Source organism: Schistocerca gregaria, chromosome 1 (genome assembly GCF_023897955.1).
Source record: "Schistocerca gregaria isolate iqSchGreg1 chromosome 1, iqSchGreg1.2, whole genome shotgun sequence".
Taxonomy (NCBI): domain Eukaryota; kingdom Metazoa; phylum Arthropoda; class Insecta; order Orthoptera; family Acrididae; genus Schistocerca; species Schistocerca gregaria.
This window is the reverse complement of record NC_064920.1, coordinates 996,935,372-996,963,135: the sequence shown is the minus strand read 5'-3', so window position 1 is coordinate 996,963,135 and position 27,764 is coordinate 996,935,372. Positions and strand designations below refer to the sequence as shown.

The window sequence follows — 27,764 nt, the reverse complement described above, 5'->3', positions numbered from 1 at the left end:
TAACCTAGAAGCTCCACGGTTCTTCAGTATACTTTCACTAGAACTTGCATGGATCGCCCAACAAGTACTTGTCAGTGCTGTTTGTCCACCGTGTCTACCTTCTGCTAGCGACTGATTTCACACCTGCACACACAAACATGTGACACGCAGTAGGTAGGATTCCAGCCTCCCACTCTCAGATCTAAAATATCATGTGTTCGAGATGGAAGAAGGCCTAGTGGTTCTAGGATTTACGCGGAAATTCTCGAAACACTACAAGGGCTTCTTCAGAAGTGCAAAGCCAAGTCTTGATGTTTCATGTGACTTACCTGTCACCAAGAAAGAAATTCCCAGACATGATGGTGCCAGTGGGGTGGAGCTCCATCCTTTTGGAAAATGTTTAGGAAATGGAGAGCTACAGAGAGGTCACTCAGAAACTCAGTTTAAGGGGGGACTAACCAGTCCCATTCCTTCGTCCCTCTTCCTTGCCGCGCTGGCTCCAAAAGATTGCACATTTCAGTAACTTTTATGTGCATTTCCTCCTGCAGCTCTTTGGTGAACAGATTTTTATCTATCCTGTTCTATTATACAAAAAGAATTAAGCACATTGCTCTAAGAATCTGTAAAATCATGCAGAGAATGTGTAAAGTCCACCATTGTTTATTTTGTAATGTGCACATTTCTTGATGTTTTTGTAGGTACATGGCAACCAGTTCTGTGGACCGGAGCTTAAAACTGTGGGATATACGCATGCTTGAAGGACCATTACAGCATTATAACCTCCGTTCTCCAGCAACACAGCTTTCATTCAGCCAGCGTGGATTGCTTGCTGTGGGCATGGGCAGTGTAGTTGAGGTTAGTAAAAAATTTTCTCTCTCTCTCTCTCTCTCTCTCTCTCTCTCTCTCTCTCTCTCTACAGGTTAAGGCATTTAAGACAGGCCACCTGAATAACTCTGCCCCTTTTAGTGATAGAAGAAAATCTTTCAAATCAAAGCCGCTTAGGTTGTGGGGGCATAGTGTGGTGGTCATATTTTTTAATACATAGAAGGGTAGAGGAGATATGATACTCAACTTCTTTACTTTTAATGTACTGGTATGTTCTATTATTTACCTTTTAATAATATGTTTGAAGACATGTTCGATCCATTAGGTTCTGTGAGAATTGATTAAGCATGGGGTGTCCATTAATCATGGAGTGTGATGATTGTACAGATTACATCGAATGTAAACAACATTTCACTCATTGTAGAGCTCGTTTGTTTATCTGTTGCACAAGGGCCATTAGGCTGTGGTTTGCTGTCATAGCAAGTGGAAGAAATCTTCATAAAATTATCATATCTTTGCAGTGTTCTTTGCCAAAGCTGAGAAAGTGGTTACAGATTTTATTTAAGACAGATATTGCCAAAATATGAATGCAGCAGTGCAATTTTCTACTGAGAGATATCCTTATCATGTGACACCTCTGTGATCTACCTTTGCAAACACAATACAAACAATCCAGATAACAGGAAATGTTGATATTAAAAAATCCTAAATGGCTCAAATCAGCAATCATCAAGTGACTTGCAGTTGATGTCTTAGCAGCTGTAGCACACAGTCTACATGTTAGTACAGCTTGAGCGCAAGGGTGGAGTCAGTCAACAAAGTATTCTGCAAATAGTACATTCCAGCAGATTTCATCCATGCTATGTATCTCTTTGTCAGGAGCACCAAGGTGATGACTTTCGATAAAGGATAAAATTTTCCAAATGGGGACTACAGAAGCTGTAAACAGATTATATGTTCTTGACCAAGATGTTATTTATGGACAGAGCCTCGTTTACAAACCATTGGCACATTAATCTTCACAATATGCACTACCAGTCATCTGAATACCCACAGTTACTGATAGAAGTGAACAAACAGAGACGTTGGTCAGTCAATGTGTGGTGCAATCTTCTAAATATTCAAATTATTGTTCCCTGTTTTATTGATGGGACTTCTTAACAGAGGTGCTGCCACTGTTACTGAAAGACACCCACTTGGCATACCGCAAGTCATGTGGTACCAACACAATGGATGTCCTGCATATTATGCACAGAGGATTACAGAGGTTCTGAACAACAGGTTTGAAGATCATTGGATTGATCAGTCTGGCAACACAAAATGACTTGCATGTTTGGGAGACCTAAAGCCTCTGGATTTTTACATGTGGGGTAAATTGAATCAACAAGTTTCCAATGAAATACTAACCTATAGTGAAGACATGAAAGAATGTATTACATGAGCTTGTTTTGCTGTCAGCTTGGGTGATTGTCAGTATGCAGTATTGTCCACATACAATGTTTCGCAGCATGTATAACTGTTAATAGTCACCATCAATGAACACACATTGTAACCATGTTATCTTCTGTCATTAAATTGCTTGCTGTACATTTCATCCTAACGCATTGTGTGTGTTCGCGAATGCACTTGTAAAAGGTCATCACCCTCTACTGATATATAAGACAATTACTGTACAACCTAATACGCTGTACTTGTCTTCAAACGTATTAAAAGGTGAATAATATAACTTGCCATTCCATTTAAAATAATGAGGTTGACTATCATGTCTTCTCTGCCCTTCCACCTACAAAAAAATGTCCCCCTTCAAGCTAAGTAGCTTTTGTTTGAAAGTATGTCTTCTTTCACTAAATGTGGATGAGTCATTCAGGAGGTCTGTTTACTGTATAAAAAACCTCAGCTGTTAGAGGAAAGCACTTCTAGTCTATCACCAATATCACTGTGCCTAATTAAACATAATGATTATCAAACCAATCTGTGGATTGATGACTACTTTACCTTTTATTAATGCAGTGTACACACAAGATAACTCAGTTGCTCATTGCTCTCCTGTAACTTTAGTTTGAGAGTGGTTTTTGAGTTCACCAATAACTTCATATATTGAACTGCAGTGAAATGTGTTTACCGGAATGAAACTATTACTAAAATATAAAGAAGTATAGATAGCATCAGGGATAGGCATGAACATCCAAAATGGCTTCCTCTTCTGTCAAGTTTTTAACAGATCCTCTAGAGAGGGGTCAGGGAACGATCAGCCTTTTGTTTGGTGGTGATATAATGATGATACTTTCATCATCTGATCCCAAATCAGGATTTAACTTTTAAACTTTCTTAGATGAGATTCATTTTGTTCTTTTTCTAAAATTCAATTCATGCTACATTCCTCAGTGTTGAACTGTTTTTTCTTGGTGGACAATTCCATGCTACTGTGCACACCACACACACCAACAAACAGTAGTACCTGTGTTTTAACAGTTACATTAGGAAACAGAAAATATATATTTGTGCTAATATATAAATGGAGAAACATTGTTTCCAAAAATCTCGAAAAGTTGTTGGACAGACTGACTTCAACTGTTTACGCAATACTCTGATGAACATTCAAACAATGGAAAATACAGGATGGAATAATTACAATATTATGAAAAGGATAGATTACTACTCACCATATAGTGGAAATGCTGAGTCACAGACAGGCACAATAAAAAGACTACTAACAGTGTGGAATAATGATAATATTATGAAAATGATAATTTGCTACTCACCATAAGGAGAGATGCTGAGTCACAAACAGGCATAACTAAAAGATGTCTGCAACTCGACATCTCTGCTGTATGGTGAGTAGCAATCTCATCCTTTTCATAATATTGTCTAATAGACATTCACATCGACATAGGCTAAATATTTTTTAACAACAGTGTACAGGTTGTCTGTTAAAACTGACTTCCAGAAAGAAAATGCTATGCTATGCTGTGCTGCGAAAATGTGCAGTTTCATTTTCTTCCTCGCAGTTTGTTTGAACATGAAGCCTATATATTGGGAAAGTTATATTTATGACTTTCAGTTATGATTAGAACACTACTATGGAATGTGAATTGTCCAAAACTTTGTAATGCTACCCATTCACAGCTTAAAACTATGCGAAATAGTGTTATTGAAGCTACTATGTCACAGATCCAGCGGTTGGAGAGGCCTCTCTCACACCCCGTATACCAATGATCTCAACTGACTTACCCATTCAGTTAAACGAATCAAGGTTTCATTTGCAGCAAAAGTAAAATTTTGTCAACTAATCTGACTAAGAACTGTAAGAAGCGTGAGTTTTATGTAAATTCAGTAGAAAGTTCGAAATGTCCATTCAGTCACTCATTGACCATACTGGCACTGAAATGAAAAAGAGAGAAGGCTGCTACACTAAAAAACAGTCATCTGAAATTGTTTCACTGTAGCAGACGATAATACTGCCCTCCTTTCAATCATAGTATGAATGTTGACACGGCAGATATTGAGAGAACCAGTCGCAGGATAGAGAAAGAACTACAGTTGCGTAGCAGTGGAAAGTCATCATAGCCAAATAAGATACATGTAACATTCGACAAAAATTATGCCAAAGAACTTGCTTCCTTTCAGCAGCAGCTTATTTTAGTTTGCTGGAGCAGCAAAGGGTACCTAGTGACTGGAAAAATTGCCATTGGAAAGATGTTTATAATTAAAGGCCTATACCATTGACGTCATACTGTTGTAGAATTATGACTTCTGTTTTATGCTAAAAAAATTATGTCTTTTTTTGGAGAACAAAAATCTCCTGTATGAAAACCAACATGAATTCTTCCAAGACAGATTCCTGTGAAACTCGTTCAAACCTGCATCCGGCCATCAAGATTTAGGTTTTCAGTGATTTCCCTAAATAGCTCTAGGCTAATGCCTGGACGTTTCCTTTGAAAGGGCACAGCCAATTTTCTTCCCCATCCTTAACGCCATCTGAGCTTGTGCTCTGTCTGTAATGACCTTGATGTTGATGGGAAATCAAATCCAATCTTCCTTCCTTTCCTCCTGTTTCTCCATGAAATCCATAGTGCTGTAGACAACGGGACTCAAGTTGATGCCATGTCCTTGAATTCAAAAAGGCATTTGGCACTGTCCTGCACTGCTATCTAGTGAAAAAATTATGAGCTTATAGAGTATTGAACCAAATGTGCAACAAGATTCAAGACTTCATAGTAGATAGAACTCAACACATCACTCTCAGTGGAGCAGAATTGACAGAGGTAAAGGTAATTTCTAGAGTAGCCCAAAGAAGGGTCATAGGACTATTACTGTTCACCTTATCTGTAAATGATCTAGTAGAAAGCATCAGAAGCTCTTTAAGACAGTTTACAGATATTACAGTTGTTTATAAGGAAGTAGCAATGCCAGAAGGCAGTATGGAGTTGCAGAATGATCTACAGAGAATTGATGAATGATGCAGGCTCTGGCACTTGACCATGAATGTCAATAAATGTAACATATTGCACATCCATAGGAAAAGAAATCCACTACTGTACAACAACACTATTGATTACAAATAGCTGGAAATAGTATCTACTCTAAAATATCTACTATTAACTATCCAGAGCAACTTTGAGTGCCAAGACCACATAAAACCAATAGTAGGAAAAGCAGACGCCATACAGATTTGTAGGAAGAATTTTAAGGGATTGTAACTCATCCACAAAGGACTGACTTACAAGGAGCTTGTTTAACTGATTGTTCATCAGTCTGAGACCCTTACCAGATAGGACTGACAGTAAGGAATGAGAAAGAAGTGTCATTGCAGAGTGACATGTTTCATCATTGAGTCATTTGGTCATTGCAAGAGTGTTACAGAATTGCTCAACAAACTCCAGTGGCAGACATTACAAGAGAGGCATTGTGCATCATGGAGAGGTCTCCTGTAGAGATTCTAAGAGAATACTTTACGAGGGCTAGTAGAAATCCTTGGATAACTGAAGAAATATTGAATTTAATTGATGAAAGAAGAAAATATAAAAACACAGTAAATGAAGCAGGCAAAAAGGAATACAGACGTCTCAAAAATGAGATCGACAGGAAGTGCAAAATGGCTAAGCAGGGATGGCTAGAGGACAAATGTAAGGATGTAGAGGCTTATCTCACTAGGGGTAAGGTAGATACTGCCTACAGGAAAATTAAAGAGACCTTTGGAGAAAAGAGAACCACTTGTATGAATATCAAGAGCTCAGATGGAAACCCAGTTCTAAGCAAAGAAGGGAAAGCAGAAAGGTGGAAGGAGTATATAGAGGGTCTATACAAGGGAGATGTACTTGAGGACAATATTATGGAAATGGAAGAGGATGTAGATGAAGACGAAATGGGAGATACGATACTGCGTGAAGAGTTTGACAGAGCACTGAAAGACTTGAGTCGAAACAAGGCCCCCGGAGTAGACAACATTCCATTGGAACTACTGACGGCCTTGGGAGAGCCAGTCCTGACAAAACTCTACCATCTGGTGAGCAAGATGTATGAGACAGGCGAAATACCCTCAGATTTCAAGAAGAATATAATAATTCCAATCCCAAAGAAAGCAGGTGTTGACAGATGTGAAAATTACCGAACTATCAGTTTAATAAGTCACTGCTGCAAAATACTAACACGAATTATTTACAGGTGAATGGAAAAACTGATAGAAGCTGACCTCGGGGAAGATCAGTTTGGATTCCATAGAAATGGTGGAACACGTGAGGCAATACTGACCCTACGATTTATCTTAGAAGCTAGATTAAGGAAGGGCAAACCTACGTTTCTAGCATTTGTAGACTTGGAGAAAGCTTTTGACAATGTTGACTCTTTCAAATTCTGAAGGTGGCAGGGGTAAAATATAGGGAGCGAAAGGCTATTTACAATTTGTACAGAAACCAGATGGCAGTTATAATAAGAGTCGAGGGACATGAAAGGGAAGCAGTGGTTGGGAAGGGAGTGAGAAGGGTTGTAGCTTCTGCCTGATGTTGTTCAATCTGTAGATTGAGCAAGCAGTAAAGGAAACAAAAGAAAAATTTGGAGTAGGTAATAAAATCCATGGAGAAGAAATAAAAACTTTGAGGTTCGCCGATGACATTGTAATTCTGTCAGAGACAGCAAAGGACCTGGAAGTACAGTTGAATGGAATGAACAGTGTCTTGAAAGGAGGGTATAAGCTGAACATCAACAAAAGCAAAATGAGGATAATGGAATGTGGTCAAATTACGTCGGGTGATGCTGCGGGAATTAGATTAGGAAATGAGACACTTAAAGTAGTAAAGGAGTTTTGCTATTTGGGGAGCAAAATAACAGATGATGGTCGAAGTAGAGAGGATATAAAATGTAGACTGGCAATGGCAAGGAAAGCGTTTCTGAAGGAGAGAAATTTGTTAATATTGAGTATAGAGTTAAGTGTCAGGAAGTCATTTCTGAAAGTATTTGTATTGAGTGTAGCCATGTATAGAAGTGAAACATGGACGATAAATAGTTTGGACAAGAAGAGAATAGAAGCTTTCGAAATGTGGTGCTACAGAAGAATGTTGAAGATTAGATGGGTAGATCGCATAACTAATGAGAAAGTATTGAATAGGATTGGGGAGAAGAGAAGTTTGTGGCACAACTTGACCAGAAGAAGGGATCGGTTGGTAGGACATATGTTCTGAGGCATCAAGGGACCACCAATTTAGTATTGGAGGGCAGCGTGTAGGGTAAAAATCATAGAGGGAGACCAAGAGATGACTACTCTAAGCAGATTCAGAAGCATGTGGGTTGCAGTGGGTTCTGGGAGATGAAACAGCTTGCACAGGATAGAGTAGCATGGAAAGCTGCATCAAACCAGTCTCAGGACTGAAGACAACAACAACAACAACAACAACAACAACAACAACTTTCCGTGAAGATGTGAAGAACATATTAGTTCCTCCCACAGCTTTCAAAATGACTGCAACAAGAAAATTTGAAAAATTAGAGCAAATACGGAAACTTACTGACAGTCATTCTTCCCATGTTCCACTCACAAGCAGATGAGGGAAGGTGGATCAGTTAGCGGAGCCAGAAGTACTCTCCACCATACAGTGTCAGGTGGCTTGCAGCGTATTGATGTAGACAATAAAGGATGTTCAAGGTCAAACATTCAAATAGTTTGGAAATAATGTATGGTCTGTTATTTTTACCATAAATACAAAGTCAAATAAGGGTAACGCAGGAGTGGGTTGGACAATGAAGAAGAAGATTGGAATACAGGTAAGCTAGCCAAGATAGACATGAAGCCCACAAGTACTGTTGCAGTATGAGCTTATATGCCAACTAGCACCACAGATCTTGAAGAGATTGAAGAAATGTATCATGAGGTAAAGGAAATTACTCAGATGTTTAAAGGAGATGAAAATTTAATTGTGATGGGGGACTGGAATTTGATAATAGGAAAAGGAAGAGAAGGAAAAATAACAGGTGAATAAGGACTGGAGGAAAGGAATGAAAGAGCTTCTGCCCTGTAGAATTTTGCACAGAGCTTAATTAAATCACCCTAACAGTTGGTGTAAGAATAAAAAAAAAAGAATATTTTATAGATGGACGAGAACAGGAGACTGTAGAAGGTTTCAGATTGATTACATAATGGTTAGACAGACATTTAGGAACCAGATTTAAATTGTAATGCATTTCCAGGAGCTAATGTGGACTCTGATCACAATTTGTTGGTTATGAACTGTAGATTAAAACTGAAGAAATTGGAAAAAGGTAGGAAATTAAGGAGATGGGACCTGGATAAGTTGAACAAACCAGAGTTTGTTGAATGTTTCAGAAAGCGCATTTGGCAACAGGTGACTAGAACACAGGAAAGGAATGCAGTAGAGGACGAATGGGTAGCTTTAAGAGATGAACTTTTTTGATTGTGTTTTTGATGTCCCCTTATAATTTAGTTAGAATGTGTAAAGCATTTAGTTACATTTGAATCATTGATACAGGTATACAGGGACTGCATCAGATCGGCAGCTGAAAAACCATACATCCGTCATCAAGTTGGTAAAACTATAGGAAACTTACAGTTTTGTCCATATGAGGATGTACTCGGTGTAGCAACAGCAGGTGGCTTCAGCAGCCTTCTTGTACCAGGTAAGTACAAAAGCCTTCAGTTTTGTAGCTGGCAAGTTGAATACCTGTATGTCATCAATAACATTTTTTGCAGTATTTTAAGTGGTATGAAACTCAAATGCATAAAAAGTGTATTTTCCGTCCATATTGTGGGTGTACACCTTTTTTTTATCCATGATCTGTCGATTTAATTCACTTCAACATTGTGATGCACATTCAAATAAAGTGTTTAGATGGTTCAAATCTCATTTCATTTGTTAATCCTAAGTGCATATTTCAACCTCTCAAGTTTGACATAAAAAAGTAAGTCCGCTCTAATACTATCACACTTAAGTCAGAAATTTCAGTATTTTATTACGCTAAACAACCATCTTTGTACAGATGATGTTCTGTATATTATTTGTGAGTTTCATGCCAAAAGGTGGAGGGGGAGGCAGTTTAAGATTTATAGTGATCATTGTGATCATATGTAACCACAAACGGACACACTTCCCTCTCCTGAACCCTCTCCATCCCCAGAAAGGTTTTGAAAAATATATATATATATATATATATATATATATATATATATATATATATATATATATATATATATATATATATATAGGCAGAGACAAAGGTGTGAAAAAAGTCGAAAAAGTGTTGGTTTGAGATGAGCTATGTTGATCCTGTGCTGAACTTAGGTTGGTGAACAACAATAGGTGCAAAGGTTAGCTAGAATTCAGGAAAATTTTAAAAAAAAAAAAAAAAAAAAAAAAAAAAAAAAAAAAAAAAAAAAGCGTGTAACTGTATTTAAAAGACTGGTTATGTACTGGCAGGTTATGAAAATGAGGCTAACAATTGTTTGACAAAGAAATAATAACGTTTTAATAAATAATAACGAGTTTACACAAAATGTTTGTAAACTTGGAACAGTGGATTTTCTAGCAGTGGTAATGTTGAAAGCGTTAAAGTTTTTAGGTTATGGTTTGGAAGTAAATTACGTATTATTATAATTAGGCAGGATAAAATGTATGGTAGATTACGGAAAAAGGGAAGATGAATACAAAGTGAAACTACTTGTACAAACAAAAAGAGAAAGTAAGATGATAGAAAAGGTTTCGAAATGCAACAGAGACAATAACAAATGTCATTGTTGGGTTCAAATTAATGATGGAAATAAAATAGAAAGAAACATCCACATGGGAAAATATATTAAAAACAAAGATTCCAAGACTTACGAAGTGGGAAAGCGCTGGTAGACAGGCACAATAAATAAAACACAGAAACGCACACACAGAATTTCTAGCTTTCGCAACCGATGGTTGCGTCTTCAGGAAAGAGGGAAGGAGAGGGAAAAACGAAAGGATGTGGGTTTTGAGGGAGAGGGTAAGGAGTCATTCCAGTCCCGGGAGTGGAAAGACTTACCTTAGGGGGAAAAAAGGAAAGGTTTACACTCGCACGCACACACATATCCATCCGCACATACACAGACACAAGCAGCCATTTGTAAAGGCAAAGAATTCGGGCAGAGATGTCAGTTGAGGCGGAAGTATAGAGGCAAAGAAGTTGTTGAAAGACAGGTGAGGTATGAGCGGCAGCAACTTGAAATTAGCGGAGGTTGAGGCCTGGTGGATATCGAGAAGAGAGGATATACCAGCTTCACACATCCGTCCGCATCAAACTCACCAACAAGCAACAGTACTTCCATTATGACAGCTGTCACCCATTCCATATCAGACGGTCCCTTCCCTACAGCCTAGGCCTTTGTGGCAAACGAATCTGCTCCAGTCCTGAATCCCTGGACCATTACACTAACAACCTGAAAACAGCTTTCGCATCCCGCAGCTACCCTCCCGACCTGGTACAGAAGCAGATAACCAGAGCCACTTCCTCATCCCCTCAAACCCAGAACCTCTCACAGAAGAACCCCAAAAGTGCCCCACTTGTGACAGGATACTTCCCGGGACTGGATCAGACTCTGAATGTGGCTCTCCAGCAGGGATACGACTTCCTAAAATCCTGCCCCGAAATGAGATCCATCCTTTATGAAATCCTCCCCACTCCACCAAGAGTGTCTTTCCGCCGTCCACCTAACCTTTGTAACCTCTTGGTTCATCCCTATGAAATCCCCAAACCCGCCTTCCCTACCCTCTGGCTCCTACCCTTGCAACCGCCCCCGGTGTAAAACCTGTCCTATGCACCCTCCCACCACCACCTACTCCAGTCCTGTAACCCGGAAGGTGTACACGATCAAAGGCAAAGCCACGTGTGAAAGCACCCATGTGATTTACCAACTGACCTGCCTACACTGTGACGCTTTCTATGTGGGAATGACCAGCAACAAACTGTCCATTCGCATGAATGGACACAGGCAGACAGTGTTTGTTGGTAATGAAGATCACCCTGCGGCTAAACTTGCCTTGGTGCGCGGCCAGCACATCTTGGCACAGTGTTACACCGTCAGAGTTATCTGGATACTTCCCACCAACACCAACCTATCCGAACTCCGGAGATGGGAACTTGCCCTTAAATATATCCTCTCTTCTTGTTATCCACCAGGCCTCAATCTCTGCTAATTTCAAGTTGCCACCACTCATACCTCAGCTGTCATTCAACATCATCTTTGCCTCCACACTTCCGCCTTGACTTACATCTCTGCCCATACTCTTTGCCTTTAAATATGTCTGCTTGTGTCTGTGTATGTATGGATGGAGATATATGTATGTGTGTGTGTGTGTGTGTGTGTGTGTGTGTGTGTGTGTGTGTGTGTGTGTGTGTGTGCGCGAGTATATACCTATCCTTTTTTCTCCCTAAGGTAAGTCTTTCTGCTCCCGGGATTGGAATGACTCCTTACCCTCTCCCTTAAAACCCACATCCTTTCATCTTTCCTTTTCCTTCCCTCTTTCCTGATGAAGCAGCCGCCAGTTGCGAAAGCTCGAAATTCTGTGTGTGTGTTCGTGTGTTTTATTCATTGTGCCTATCCACCGGCGCTTTCCCGCTTGGTAAGTCTTGGAATCTTTGCTTTTAATATATTTTTCCCATGTGGAAGTTTCTTATATATGCATGAAGTCGTCAACAGGCACACAAAAAATAATGAAAGACTCTGTCAGTGACCGAATGCCTTTACTGTTCAGTTAGTAGCCTCCTTTACTCCTAAAGTACGTATTAAACTTAGTGTTTGTGGATGAAGTTGATGATACCTCCAAAACAACCCACCTCCAACCACCTCTTCTTGAATCTGGTGCTACATTTGGTGCCACCATTGTGTGCTGTAGTATTTGTTCTGTGATAGCTGTTGTGGTTGTGGAGGTACAAGTTGTGACATTCACCTGCTTTATTTCTTCATTGATTGTTCTTGGTGTCGACGTACTGTGTTGTTACACTGGCTGAAAAAATTGGGGGGGGGGGGGGGTTAGAAGTTCAACACTGCTACTTTAAATGATGTAGGCGACAGGCGCACATTTGTGTTACACAGTTCTTTACTTTCACTGTTCACAACCCCCCAATAATACAGTTATATGGCCAGTGCACTATTGTTTAACTTTCTATAAGCCTCATTAATAGTTTGAGGCAAGCACACCACCATGCTGCTACAATAGTTTACTGTAGAACCTCTACAAGCAGCTAAAACCTAACCACTGAGTTGTTGGCGCATAATACGGTACATATTGAACAGACACTGTCATTGTTTTAGCACATGGCCTATTAACACTTATTTCATAGTTAAGTGGATGCATTGTTGTTGATCTAACCAATAAGGGTTCCTCGTCTGAAACTCGGCCATGGACTGACTGTCTCGAGACCAAAAATCGCGCCCTTATGTGTCATCACAAGAATAGACCCTGAAACTACACATTATTTGAGGTTTAATTTACAGAAATTACAAATAAAACTTAACTCATTAAATTAACTGAATACAAAATTCTGTCTTTTTAACAGTTTCTTGTACTACAAAGGTTAAGCTGTATTATTTGTTTAGATCATGAAATTAACAGATATGGTTATGAAAACAATACTTTTGACAAAACTACTAATTACTTTGGAATTAATTAAGGGCTGGCTTTGCTAACATGTTGTCGAATAGAGCCAAATAAGTAATTAAAGAATGCCAGTGTTTTGTCTTCCAAATGTTTACAATTAGTACAGAATTTATATTTGTTTATAAGTCATCAATAAAATTTAAGTTACAAAACAATTTCTAATTTCACCCTATAACAAAAAATACTAACTAGGAATAGTCAAAATAAATTACAAAATCAATTACATACATAAAACTAAGCACAAAATTAGATCTGTTGTTATATTCTTTAAAACTGAGGGCCAACTTTTCTCTTTTATGAAGATGCAGATTGTATTCACGTATGTTAATGGTAATTAGTTAAAAGTGAAAAAATGAATTTTAAGGAGGCAGATGGCAGAACAAGAGGGGAAGCAAAAATACTCCAGCTTGCCTTGTCACAAAGTGTTTGAAGTGGTCATCATTGCATCATGGTGATCACTAGGGTGTTGTTGCTTTCACATCTGTGTACATTTCAAGGAAGAAAATTTAAGATTGCAGTTTGTCTTAATAGTTACGATTTAGAAACGGCACATATCATATTGATGCTCACTGCGGAAAAATCGTCTTAACTGACGAGTTATGTGACATAGTAAGGATATAGGCACAACTTACTGAGAAGGTGTGTCTGTTTATAGAGGCAATATATGCTAACAAAGAATGGTTGTATGAGCAAGCAATTTCAGCTACGAAAAATAACATAGTTCAACAAATGAATCAGTGATACGATGGTGAACCTAGACAAAAGCATAGGTATTCCTGCAGAATTCTTGCATGCACTTAGTGTTCCCGATATTTTTTTCAAAAAACGATAAATAAATAAATAAAATAAAACCTTTTAAGAACATCATAGAAAAAGAAATACTAACAGGAAAAGAAAATGGCAAGTCATCATTCTTTCCATTAATTCCACTCATTTCAACTAACTTACTGTTCAGCTTTAAAAGGCTTCAGTTTCTGATAAGATGAATGTACAGTATGACTATCAATAAGAAACAAGGTCAAATATTCCAGTGTTGCATAGTGAATTTAAGAGACTGTGTTCCTTGCATAGGCAGCTGTAGGTAGCTTATTATGTTAAACACCCACATAACTTTTTTGTCTTTACACTCGAAAGCAAAACCCAACTGTAGCTTACAACAATAAACTCTGAATAAATTAAATGCTTTATGAACAATATGATTAACTGCACTTTTTCCAATTTAGAAAACTAAAGCACGTTCTTTTCAGCTACTGACTGACTGGTATGCATTAGGTTTTTTATTGTTTCGCTGAATCACTTCAGACAGATGACAGTGTGAGTCCTTCAATAGGGCCATTTGTTGCCATGTCAGGTCTGTTGAAACTGCGTTCCTCTCCCACCGATGTTTTCCATCCAAATCTTCATAGCAGTGACAGTGGCTGTGTGATTTCAAGACGAACATACAGGCCTGTTCTGTCAATTGACATGCTTTGATTTTTAAGTTAATATTATCTGCCTTGAAGTGACATTTAGATTATTGTTATTGTGTGATATCTCCTAATCTCTATTAAAATTATTGTTTGAGTTTATATATTTCAAACTATTTTTGTCATGGTGAGTGTCGTATATTTTAAGTAGAAGTGGCCAAGGATTGTCTTGATGAATGTGTCGTCAAACCAAAGATAAAGAGTTTATGCTAATTTCAATACTGTTTCTTAGCCAAAACGATGTGGTGACACAGTCAACACACACAGTCACCGAGGCTACAATAGGCTGTAGCTTTGGAAATGTTTCCTGACTCTCAGCACGCTGCTGCTGGAAAAATAAATACAGTTTAAAAACTGAAAGTCACTATTATGTTTTCTTCTGTGCAATGTGTATCATCTGAGTTACCACCTCAAAAATCTACACAGTAGAAATGTGCCTTTCAGAGGCTGCAGGAGTTGCTGAAAATAAAACTAAATGTAGCATTGAATCACATACGAATTCTTTAAAATTTTCCAACAGAAGTGGTGACGTGGGCAGTTAATTCACTTTCAGGTAGCTGCCATTAAAGAATATTTATGAAGGGGAATTGTAAAAACTAGAAGCAGCTTTGTGAGTCTAACTTAACTTCTATACTGCATATGTATTAATTCTCTGTTATGAGATATTTGTTAAGAGTTGATTATGTTTCAGATAAATTCTTGCTATTCTATTCTCAGGGAAGAATGGGAAAACAGTCATTTACACAGTGTCATGTGATCAAGTGTGCTTTTTTTCTTGTTTCAGGAAGTGGTGAACCTAATTTTGATGCACTTGAGAGCAATCCATTCCAGAGCAAATCTCAGAGGCGAGAAGCAGAAGTGAAGGCATTGTTAGAGAAGGTATTGATAATATCCATTCAACATTTTTCTTGATCTTCTTAAGAATACCACTATTGCTGAGCTGGAAATGCCACTACCTGTACAAATATCCACATTATACACTTCTAAGTAAGCTCTGTAAGCTCCTGTACGTTTGTCATCATTTTATTCCTCAAGCGGAACGCTATACTGGGGAAGACATTTGTGAATGGTTCCATTGTCCTTCAGCTTCTCCAATTTGCATCTTAAAGCCATCAGTAAGCCCTATATGAGCTTTATTGTGTGTGAGATTTTCCTCGGCATGAATTTGGATGTACTGAAACACTGCTTAACAAAGATTTTACCAAAATTTCTTAGAAAGCTTACAGTTAGTTCATTTATGTTTCTTACAGTGCAGTATCATTATGTATACAGTGATATGTAGTATTTGGATATGTAAGTAATCTTTCGCATTCATCACTCATAAATGAATGGTTACAAGTAAAAGTCAGCTATAATCAAAATAAAATAAACAACCCAAAGCAACAATCCTTTTTGTCTTTTTGTGTAATGAAGCATTTGATACATGCTAATTCATAGCTCTGATCTTGGTATAGCAATCAATTATTTATTACAATATTGGTGAATCAAATTCAAAATTTTATGTTGACAGCCATAAAGAACCATTGAAAACACATCATTATTCTTTTTTTAAAAATTATCCAGTCCATAGGTGGACTGAATTATTGCGCACTTCCATAGGTTCTTATTCCATCACCTGGGAGCTACACTTCACTTAAAAACACAAAAAGTACTTGCTCATTGCACATTCAGAGCAGAATTACAGCTTAAAAACATTAACTAAAGCTGTAACAACAGTATGAAAAGGATAGGTTGCTACACACCACGCAAAGGAGGTGTTGAGTTGCTGACAGGCACAACAAAAAAAAAAAGAATATTAGAAATATTTATGCTTTTGAACAAATTACTGTCTCGGAAGTAGAACTCTCATATCATCACACAGCTACAACAACAACAACAACAACAACAACAACTGACATTGCTTCTCGGGCACCAAGGCCTGAGTGCAACGTTGTCTGGTGTGAGCAGCAATCTACTGGGGCAGGGGATTCAGGAGGAGGCATGCAGTGGGGAGGGGGAGTCTTAGCAGTATAGGGGTGGGAGAGGATGCTAGTGCTGCCTGTGGGAGCGTGCAGGGATATGATGTGGATGGGTAGGGCTGCTGGATGCAGCATCAGGAGGTTGTGCTGGATAGGAGGAGGAAGGGACAGAAGTAGAGAAAAGGAATTCGTAGATGCATTGGCAGAACAGAAGGCACTTTATTGGGAGCAGGGAAGAGAATAATCAGGTGGAGGGCAGAGTGTTGTGAAGGTTGAGGCCAAGGGCACTACAGGAACAAAGGATGTGTTGTATAGAGAGTTCCCACTTGCACAATTCAGGAAAATTGGTGTTGATGGGAAGAATCCGGATGGCACTGGATGTGAAGTGGTCATTCTTTTGAAACACTTCATGTTGGGTGGCACATTCAACAACTTGGTGGTCCAACTGTCTTTTAGCCATACTTGGCAGTGGCCATTAATCCAGGCAGACAGCTTATTGATAGTCATGACCACAAAGAATGTGACACAGTAGTTGCAGCTAAAGTTTATACTTACTAGTTTGTTGCATAAGTTCTTAGTGTTTTTGTTTTCCTTGTTGGTATTGTGGTTTGCTGTGGGTTTTTATTTATCAATTGTCATTTTTTATTTTTAGTTCACTATTGCTGTTTGAGCTTATATATTGTCATTTTGTCATTCGGAGATAGTGAGTGGAGCTATTGGCACTAGAAAATGGTGTGCCAAGTAAAGAAACTGGGACATTTCCAACATATTCTTCTATTTGAGTTGCTTAGAGGGGTGATAGCAATGAGGAAAAGTCAAAAATATCTGTGTTATGTATGGGGATAATGCCATTGGACAGAGCATGGCAAGAAAATGGTGTTCTTGTTTTAAGGATGAACATGTTGTCATTAGTGACTCTTCAAGTTCAGGAAAACACTCAGTGTCTAATGAAGGTTGTTTAAACACACTGATCCACAATGATCCACATCATTGTTGTTGAGAGCAGGCAAATGTGATGAACTGTGATCATTCCACCATCATGTGACATTTGTGTGCAATGAGCCAAAATCAAAAAAATCATTGGATGGCCATGTGTGCGTGTGTCTGCTTGCTTATCTTCAATTGGCTCATGAACACCACCAACCATTCCTATCATGTATCATGTGGTGAGAAATGGTGTCTTTATGCTAACATAATGTAAATAAAGGGCTGATTGAGCTCAGACAAAGCAGAAACTCCCCATACAAAGACCTGGAGCGGCAGCAGTGTGATGTACTACAGATTGCTTCCCCAAGGTGTAACCATCATTGCTGACATTTATTGTCAACAAATGAGTTTTCTTGCAGGTGCAATCCAAGAACAATGATCAGGAAAACTTCAAGAAGTGATGCTAATCCACGATAATGTCTGTCCACATTCTGCTAGACTGACAAAGACACTGCACTGGAGTTGGGTGGTCATTCTGCACCCACCTTATTCACTTGATCTTCCGATCTCAGATTTTCACCTTTTCTGCTATAAAACAGCCTACAAGGAACTTCCTTTCCAGATGGAAATGTGCTCTGAACATAGCTTGACAAGTTCTTTGCTCATAAACATGTGATTTCTACAGTTACAGAACTGAAAAGTTACCCCTACATTGACAGATTTTTTGTGAATAGAGAAGGAGAATATATTATTGATGACTAAATCTGTTCTGTGCACATGTTTTGTTTATGAATCTTATGGAAAAACACTACAAACCAACCTAATAGATTATATGGCTACTTTCAGTGAAAAACACTATGAAATTATGCACCAACATAGTATATCACGTGGCTACTTTCGCTACAGCCAAGAGATTGCTGGACCTCCCAGTTTCTGAACATGAACATGTTGCCCAACATGGTGTGCTTCACTTTAATGATTGCTATACAGCCTCTGCCATCTGGATTCTTCCCACCAACACAAGCTTTCCTGAACTGCACAGATGGGAACTCTGCCTGTAACATATCCTTTATCCCCATAGCACTCTTCAATCTTTGCTAGCTCCTGTCCTCAACCTGCCTATCCCCTTCCCTGTTTGCACTAGGGTACAAGTAAGCCTTCTCTGCTGCCAATGCACCTGCAAGTCCTTTCTTCTTCGCTGCCCTCTCTTCCCTCCCCCCATTTCTCACTCACTTTCTACCCCGAGGAAGTCTCCTAATGCTGCAACTAGCAGCCCTATCATTCGCTATGTCTGTGCACTCTCCCATGGGTAACACTAGCATCTTCTAGCACCCCTACCCTGCTATCCTTCCCTTGCCTGGAGACAATAGTCGTGTATGTGTGTGTGTGTGTGTTGACACTCCGCCCTGGGCTCTCTTTTGTTTAATTAAAGCCATCAATTTCATTGTAAAATTCGATAAAATTATTTCATTAGCTACTGGAACAAGTGAAGCATTAATAAATTTGTATTTTAAAGTGTGTATTTTATTATTTTCATTATATTAAGTAATCTATTTGTCAATTACATACCAAACTTCCTGTGTTAAATTAAATGTGAAATCAGAGCATTGGGTCCTCCCCCTTCATCTTTTTTTTTTTTTTTTTTTTTCCTGTTTTAAGAATATTACAGGATTCTAGTATGAAAAACATTACTATTATGTGTCCCTGTATGCTTGCTTGTCTTCTTATGGAAAATTAATTTGAAATACATTGGTTGAGACTTAAGGCTGGTAATTTTTAGCGTTGCGTCTTTTACAGATTCAGCCTGAGTTGATAACGCTAGACCCATCAGTGATTGCAGAAGTTGACGTGCCAACTCTGAAAGACAAAGTGGAAGCAAAGAAGAAACTACTGGTAAGTATTCCAAGCTTAGTGAGAGTCTCGTGATTAAATCTACTGACATATTATTCTTGTTATAGACATGTACTACTTAATTTTATACTCTGTTTTGCAGTATGTTAAGCCACCTAAGATAGATTATCAACATCGCAAAGGTGGTAGAAGGAAAGGTACTGTTAAAGCAATGCAGACAAAGAAAATCCTCCAGGAACAAGCCAAAAAGGTATTATATCTTTTTACATTAGTGTTGTGAAGATAGTTTTGTAATTTATTTTTAGTCACAGTATTAACTTACGTACTGTGTTTTCTAGTATGTGAAATATTGGCAAGGCAGTCAAATTGTCAGTCACTGATTTTGTCCTCCGACATCGTCATTCCTTGATATTGAAACGAAGTTTACACTGACAGTGTGAAATCACACTAGAATACAAAATTATCTTCTATAATCTGAATATTTTACTGATGATTAATATATAGTAGCAGTTGGTTAATTAGCAGGGAAGTCTATGTTTTGTGCAGTTTCACAATAGCATTTATGGCAGGGATCTAATTAAGACTACTTCCCTACATTATAACTTTCATTCATTCAGTAATATTGTGGAGGATATATCACATCGTCATTTTGAGAGACAAATTGTTTTCCAGTAGAAACTCCTTTATAAAATTGCTCTCAATAAACCCGTGTGTTATAAAACCAAACCTGCATGTGTTAAAATTAAACAAATTAAATTCATATTTACCATGAAAGCAACAATTTAATAGACAGTATTATGATTAACCTTTCAATTTTCTTTACAGGAGTTTATTTCAACTGTAAAGTCTGTTACAAATGATGGAGTTGTACCACAGGAGCAAGATTCTGGGAAGATCAAAGTGAAAAGTAGTGTCTTGGACAGGTTCAAACCAAAGACAAAACAATGACTTCATTGTAATAACTGTGATATTGTACATTCAAAATAAATATATGTTTATAAATATGCATAATTGCTTATAATTGCTGCCTGTTTACATGGAATCTGCTGCCCTTTAAACTTCTATACTAAGAAAGCAGACATTAGGAAATATCACTCCAAAGTTAAAAGTATGGAATAGTTGCCAACATAAAAACGAATATATTTACAAAGCAAGAAGCAAAGATAATAAAAAGAAAGTTAGCTGTTAGAGATAAAGGTTCCATCTTTATGTGAAAGAGTGGAAATGATTAGAGGATGTTGGACCAAGGGAGATATGGTAATACAGGACAGAACAGAACTGGTTTCTGGTCCTAAAATATCTCCTTTCCCTGTGAACCTTGTTGCAGACTTTCCTGTTCAAACATTAAAATTGCCTCAGGTACTGAAACCTAACATTTTTACCACATTTGATTCTTGTATATGTTAGTTCTTGCCTTGCAATTTTGTTCTAAGCTCATATTATTGTGGATTCATTTTTAATTACTTTTCTTCGGTGAAGACAACTTTGTGTTTGGCAATGTTCATTTCAGTATCTACTACAGATTTTATTGGGATCAAATGGGACAAAAAAATTAAATATGCTGTATTGTATAAAACAATAAAAAAATTCTGTAGGATATGACTGTTTGAAAGTACATTAGAATTTGAAATCGCCATAGACTAAAAATATGCAGAGTAAAACTCGATACAGTACTGGAAAAATTCATTCAGCAGGAAGTAAAAAAAGTAGATTATGAGACTTTATTTCATAATGGGGAGATAAGTTGTTGTCTTCAGTGCTACTCTATCCTGTGCAAGCCTCTTCATCTCTGAATAACTACCATGACTTAAATCCTTTTGTATCTGCTTACTGTTTTACTGTATTAATGTCTTGGTCTTCCTCTACAATTCTCCCACCACCACCACCACCACCACCACCACCACCATCCCCCATCCCCCATCCCCCATCCCCCTCCCCCACTCACATGTCCCACAAATACTAAATTGGTGAGCCCCTGATGTCTCAGAATGTGTCCTGCTTACCTATCACTTCTTGTAGTCAAGATATGTCTAAACTTTATTTTCTCCCCAATTCTGTTCAGTGCTGCCTCATCAGTTATGGGATCTATTCATCCAATTTTCAAAATTCGTCTGTAGCACCGCATTTCAAATACATCTGTTTTCTTTTTGTCTAAACTGCTTGTCATCCATATTTCACCCCTTACAAATGGTTTCAGAAATGGCATCCTAACACTCAAATTTATATGTGATGTTAAATTTCTCTTCTTTTTCTCTTCTTCAGGATCATTTTTCTTACCGTTCTATTTTACATTTTATGCCCTTTTTACTTAGGCCATCATAATTTATTTTACTGCCCAAACAACAAAACTCATCTATCTTTTAGTGTCTCATTTCCTAAAATAATTCCCTCTCCATCACCTGCTTTAATTTGACTAAATTCCATCACCTTTGTTTTCATTTGGTTAATGTTCATCTTATATCCACCTTTCAAGATACTGTCCATTCTGTTCAACTGCACTTCCAAATCCTTTGCCATTACCAACAGAATTACAATATCATTGGCAAACTCTGCAGGGTCCATTTCTCCTCCCTGAACTTTAATTCCCTTTTCTAATTATTTCCTTGTTTTCCTTCACCGCTTGCTCAGTGTACAGGTTGAATAATACTGGAGGTAGGCTACGACCCTGTCTCATTTCCTTCTCAACAACTGCTTCTCTTTCATACCCTTCAACCCTTGTAATGGCCATCTGGCTTCTGTACAAGTTGTAAATGACCTTTCACTCCCATATTTTGTCCCTGATGCCTTTAGACATTTAAAAAGTGTGTTCTACTCAACATTGTCAAAAATCTTTCTCCAAATCTACAAATGCTATAAACGTGGGTTTGCCTTTCCTTAACCTATCTTCTGAGGCAAGTCATAGGGCCAATATCGCCTTTCTCCAGAACCGAAAGTGATCTTCTCCAAGCTCAGCTTTGGAATTGGAATTATTACATTCTATTATGAAAAGGATGGCTTGTTACTCTCTGGCCACTGCGGCTGGACTCATAGACATTGTTCATGTGTGTGGGAGCTGCACTTGTGTGAATGAGTGTGTTGTCTATGTTAGAAGAGGGCATTTTGGCCAAAAGCTTAAATACAGTTTTTGTGTCTGTCTGTGACTCATAGACTCCTCAGCTATGACATTTTTCTTAAGCAACTGAGGAAGGGTGATGAAAATCTTAATCCATATGACTGAATGGCAATCTGAAATTTGCATCTCCTCAACAGTAGTCTAGTCTTATATCCTACTTGCTTGGGAAAGTAAGTTACAGATACAGTTAAGTGTTTTTGTATGAAATCCCATATTACATCTGTTGTCATGACTAACAACTTATCAAGGGACATGGCACGAAGTCACATACATCAACCTATTCAACTACGGACTCATTGCATACCTTATATTACATTGCCTGTTGGTCCAGATTTGCGTAGCTAACTTTTCAGAAAAATGTGGGTGTTTGCAGTAACCACTATGCCGTCTGGCTATACGATTAATCAGTTGTAGAATGCATGCAGTGACATGCAGACACAATCAGAGAGACAAAGGTAGATGCTAGCTCATGAGAAGATGTCTAGTTCAGTTTTCAGCTGCACAGATTTCTGTTTCACAGAAAGCAATTCTTACTCCCCCTATTTCCTCACTTTAATCCAAATTGTTACCCAGCAGAGTAAGTGTTCAGTCTCTTGAATGATCCCATTGCTGACAATTTATACCACCCTAAAACCAAAGAGGGTTCATTTAAATCAGGGGAAACTTACACAGGCAATTGCATAATTCTTTCAATGATCTCTACTCACTGATAATCTGAATTTCGAGGAATCCTTTGATTGTACTCATGCTATAGTTATGGAATAAAAATTTCACTCTGCACAAACTCTTCTTATGAAATGACTAGACTACATTTATTCATTCTTTTTATTGAATACAAGCAACAGCTAAGGAGACTTTGAGGAATCTGGCATTAGTTGAGAAGTTTATAAACACAGTGAAGTAGCTATCAGAAACTACATTACTGTGTAAAATTTAAGGATGTGATGATAAAGTAACATAACATGATGATAACTGCTTGGTGGAAATGGAATCAAAGTGCAGTAGCACGCTGCCAGAGGTCTCCCAATCATGCACAGAAAGTTGGACTTAACATGATGTGAGGTCAGTGTAAATATAATGCAAAGTAAGGCTGGCCATGCAACACAAGGCAGTTGAAGGTACAGGAAAGAACAGTATGTGTCAATCAGTGAGTGTCATAGTGAACTCCTGAAGGGGTCTATTACAACATGACCCAGAGACAACATTTGGATGACCTCAAATGTGAAAAATTGTCGGGAAACTGGGAGAAGGATGAAGTGCGATGAGTGTAGCTCATGATTCTGGTATTGTTTACAGCACTGTTTCATGTGCGTGTGGCATGTTATGGACCAAAGGCATTGTAGCCCAAAGTAGAGTAGGTGGTACCCACGTCAAACAGCAGGTGCAATTGTAACCAGATTTAACAGGAGTGGAAGGCACACAACGTCACACCACAGTGGCATGGCACTTGAATGGGACTGGACTCTGTATCTGATGACCAGTACGTTATCTTTCATCAACACTTACATGTTAGCACCCAAGGGACTGGAACTGGGCCAATGAGAAGTGGGTCACATGGTCTTCTCAGATGAAAGCAGATTCATTTCTGGATGTACCCTCATATGGCAAGTGGTGGGAAGGTGTAATGCATCAAGGAACTCTGTTGAATGTGATCATTTTGGGGGTCTGGATGCTATGGTGTAGGAAAGCATAATGTTGCAGGAACATACTGACCTCCAAATCTTTGAGCAACATACAGGACACTCACCAGTTGTCATTGTGACACTATACTCCTTCTCCATGTGTGTATTTTGAGGGGCGCATTTGACCCTGACTTAATTTTTATGGATGACTATGCACGACTGCATCAAATTATGCAGCTGGAGCAACTGTTATAATGAGTGAAAATGACCATCCAGCAGCTGTGAACTGTGCTGGTGGAGGAATGGAATGCCCAACCATAAGGATTCCTTACCAACTTTGTATTCAGCTTGGCAGTGTATTTCCGAATATGTATTGCTGCCCTTGGTGATATCCCATCTTTTGTGTTGTCTAGGGAATTATCATTAATTATAGTGACTTCAGTGTAATTCCATTCATCACATGGTGTATTTCTTTCAGTTACCTCCTGTTCTATACTGTAACAGTTCATTCTATGTATGGTCCAATTTTCATCAATCTATGTTAATTACCAGTGACAGATCATGTGAAAGCTACTTTCATCCTTACGTTTTGCCCACCAGTGTATTTCCATAACCAGTATTAAAAATTAAATTCCATGAACATATTATTCTCTATCTGTGTTACTTTAGTTCAATGGTGTTTTTAAAATGTGCTGTTCTATGTGAAATGTGTGTGCAGTTATAAATCACAAATGCTGTCTGCAAAATAAGTAATGAGACAACTAGCATTACTTCCAAACTTTATTTCAAGTTTCTCAGTTACAAGGATTCAAAATAACCACCTGCATCCCCATGCAATGTTTACATCAGTCATACAAGCCTGGAAGTTCTATGTACCTCCTTCAGTCTGTCAGTCACAGCATGTTGGATGTCCTCAGCGTCAACGAAAGGTTCCCCTTTCAAATCACATTTGGTTTCCTAATATAGGAAAAGTCTGCTGGTGGCAAATCGGGCAAATAGGGTCGGTGCTCGAACACATAGATCTCTTTTGATGCTAAATATTGTTCTGTAGGTAGTCTTCAGTGAGCCAATGCACTGTCATGCAGAAAAAGCAAAGTCCTCGCTTTGGAACAGAGGCATCCTGATCCGATGCTTGCAAACGAAGAGACTCTGGATGACTCCTAAGTTGTACTGTCAAGTCACTATTGTTTCCTTAGGGAGAGATTCATGATGGATTTCTCAAGAACCATAAAAAGCCTCCCATTATCTTTATGTGATTTCTGCAATCCGACTTTCTTCTCTGTTGGTTACAACGTTCCAGCCATTCCATATTCTGATGTTTTGTCTCTGGATCTAAGTGAAAAGATTAGATTAGATTAGATTAATACTTGTTCCATAGATCATGAATACGACACTTCGTAATGATGTGGAACATGTCAGGTTAATAAAAGATGTCTGTACAAGAAATTACATTACACAAAATATTGCATGACACTAATGTTTAAGTCTTTTTTTTATTTTTTATATATATATATTTTTTTTACTTACTTTATATCTAAAAATTCAGCCAATGAGTAGAAGGAGTTGTCATCTAGAAATTCTTTTAATTTATTTTTAAATGTTAGTTGGCTATCTGTCAGGCTTTTGATGCTGTTTGGTAGGTGCCCAAAGACTTTTGTGGCAGCATAATTTACCCCTTTCTGTGCCAAAGTCAGATTTAACCCTGCATAGTGAAGATCATCCTTTCTCCTGGTGTTATAGGTATGCACACTGCTATTACTTTTGAATTGGGTTGGATTATTATCAACAAATTTCATAAGGGAATATATATACTGTGAGGTTACTGTGAGGATCCCTAGATCCTTAAATAGATGTCTGCAGGATGACCGTGGGTGGGCTCCAGCAATTATTCTGATTACACGTTTTTGTGCAATGAATACTTTTCTACTCAACGATGAATTACCCCAGAATATGATGCCATACGAAAGCAGTGAATGAAAGTAGGCATAGTAAGCTAATTTACTGAGATTCTTATCACCAAAATTTGCAATAACCCTAATAGCATACGTAGCTGAACTCAGACGTTTCAGCAGACCATCAATGTGTTGCTTCCAGTTTAACCTCTCATCAATGGACACACCTAAAAATTTTGAAAATTCTACCTTAGCTACAGACTTCTGTTCAAATTCTATATTTATTACTGGAGTTTTGCCATTTACTGTACGGAACTGTATATACTGTGTTTTATCAAAATTTAAAGAGAGTCCGTTTGCTGAGAACCACTTAATAATTTTGTGAAAAAAATGGTGTTTCATCCACATTTACACTTTGTTTCAACAGGTTAGGATCCCCATCAACTGCAGTGATGAATCTGGCGCAGCATGCAGATTGATGCTCTCTCTGCTCTTCTATCAATGAATATGGCTTAAAATGGAACAGATCTTTCTCTAAAATGGATCAGGCTGTTTTCTTATTGACACCAAGTTTCAATGCAAGCCTTCTGGTAGTAATTCGTCTATCGCTGGCAACTTTGTGGTTCATGTTCTATGGACTATTTTCTATTTTTAAATGCTGAAAACTAGTGGAACACTTTTGCATGTCTAAGACAATCATTCCTGCATATGTGTTGCATGTCTTTGTAAATTTCTGGTGCTGTTTTTCTTTGTTTACAGTAAAAGTTTAAAAATATCATTTTTTGCTTATAACTTGGAAACTATCAGCTTTTTATAAATAACCTCCCAATACAAAATTAAATTCCATAAAATTTCTTAGAAATTTCACTATTAATGTTTTTCCTCCCACAAACTGTTGGAACTCAAGCACTAGTTGAAAACATGTATTTCAGCTGTCTCTGCTAAAAGACTCTTTTTCCCACTCCAAATGCTAATCTATTATTAAAGGCTGCTATTGAATTTCTCCCAGTCCTTGGCACACATCTTATTTATATCATACTACGTCTGTTCAAAAACCTTTGTCCATAAAGTTTTTTCACATTTACCTTTTACTTATTGTGCATGGTTTCCTTCAAAATACTCTCCTTCACAACTGATACATCACCCCCAATGCTATTTACACTTCCAGAAGCAGTCTGGTGTGCTTCTTGCTGGACCAGGCAAAACGCTGTCTGCAAATTTTCTTTTAGCTCATCTATCATTACAAATCTTCATCCTTTCAACAGGGTTTTCAACTTTCAAAGTAAAAAAAAAGTCCACAGGGGCCAGGTGTGGTGAGTACTGAGGATTAGGCAGGCCAGTGATTTCATTATGTCATGCGTCAACAGGGATGCAAGTTATGGGTGTGTTATTGTGATGCAGGAGCCATGAATTGTCTCGCCACATTTTAGGCTATTCTCCTCACATTTTCTCCCAGGTTTTGCAACTCGTCCTGATAGTACCATCAATTGTCCCTGTGGTATGAATTCATGATGAATTCTTCAAACTCAAAGAAAACTATCAGCATGGCTTTGACATTTGACCTGACCATACCTAAAGACCTTTTTCTGGTCATGGAGAACCTTTCCTGACACATTGTGAAGACCAAATGTAGACCCACTTCTCATCACCAGTTATGATTTTTCTTAATGAACATCTTGTTCTCAATTGCATGTTCCAAAAGCTCAGATTGTGAAGCAAAGGTCTTTCTGGTCATGACTCATGAACCATGGAACAAACTAGGCAGCAACATGATGCATTTTAAGATGCTGTCTTAGGACTTCATGACATAATCCAACTGAAATATTACATTCTTCTGCAACCTCATGGACAGTCAGTCTTTGATCGGCATGCACAATTTCATTGACATTCCTGACATTAGCATCATTGTTAGATGTCAAAGGGCATCTTGAATGAGGGTCATCCTTAACTTCCGTCAGACCATTTTTCAACATTGTGAACCATTTGTAACACTGAGTACGGTGT

The 27,764-nt window shown here is 38.2% G+C and overlaps 1 protein-coding gene across 2 annotated transcripts in view; it reads left to right on the top strand.

Moving 5' to 3' along the window:
- Positions 1-20,145, top strand: part of LOC126278482 (WD repeat-containing protein 46-like) — a 48,056-nt gene extending 27,911 nt beyond the window's left edge. Inside the window, exons 8-13 of one of the 2 annotated variants that reach the window (XM_049978641.1) lie at positions 678-834; positions 8,784-8,931; positions 15,183-15,277; positions 19,081-19,176; positions 19,277-19,384; positions 19,960-20,145. In XM_049978641.1, the coding sequence (XP_049834598.1) occupies positions 678-834; positions 8,784-8,931; positions 15,183-15,277; positions 19,081-19,176; positions 19,277-19,384; positions 19,960-20,082 (727 nt within the window). In that variant the 3' untranslated portion in view covers positions 20,083-20,145. Of the gene's footprint in view, positions 1-677; positions 835-8,783; positions 9,434-9,529; positions 9,980-15,182; positions 15,278-19,080; positions 19,177-19,276; positions 19,385-19,959 lie in introns of those variants that run through there. The other variant, XR_007550710.1, reaches the window with a different exon arrangement.
- Positions 20,146-27,764: the final 7,619 nt, after the last annotated feature.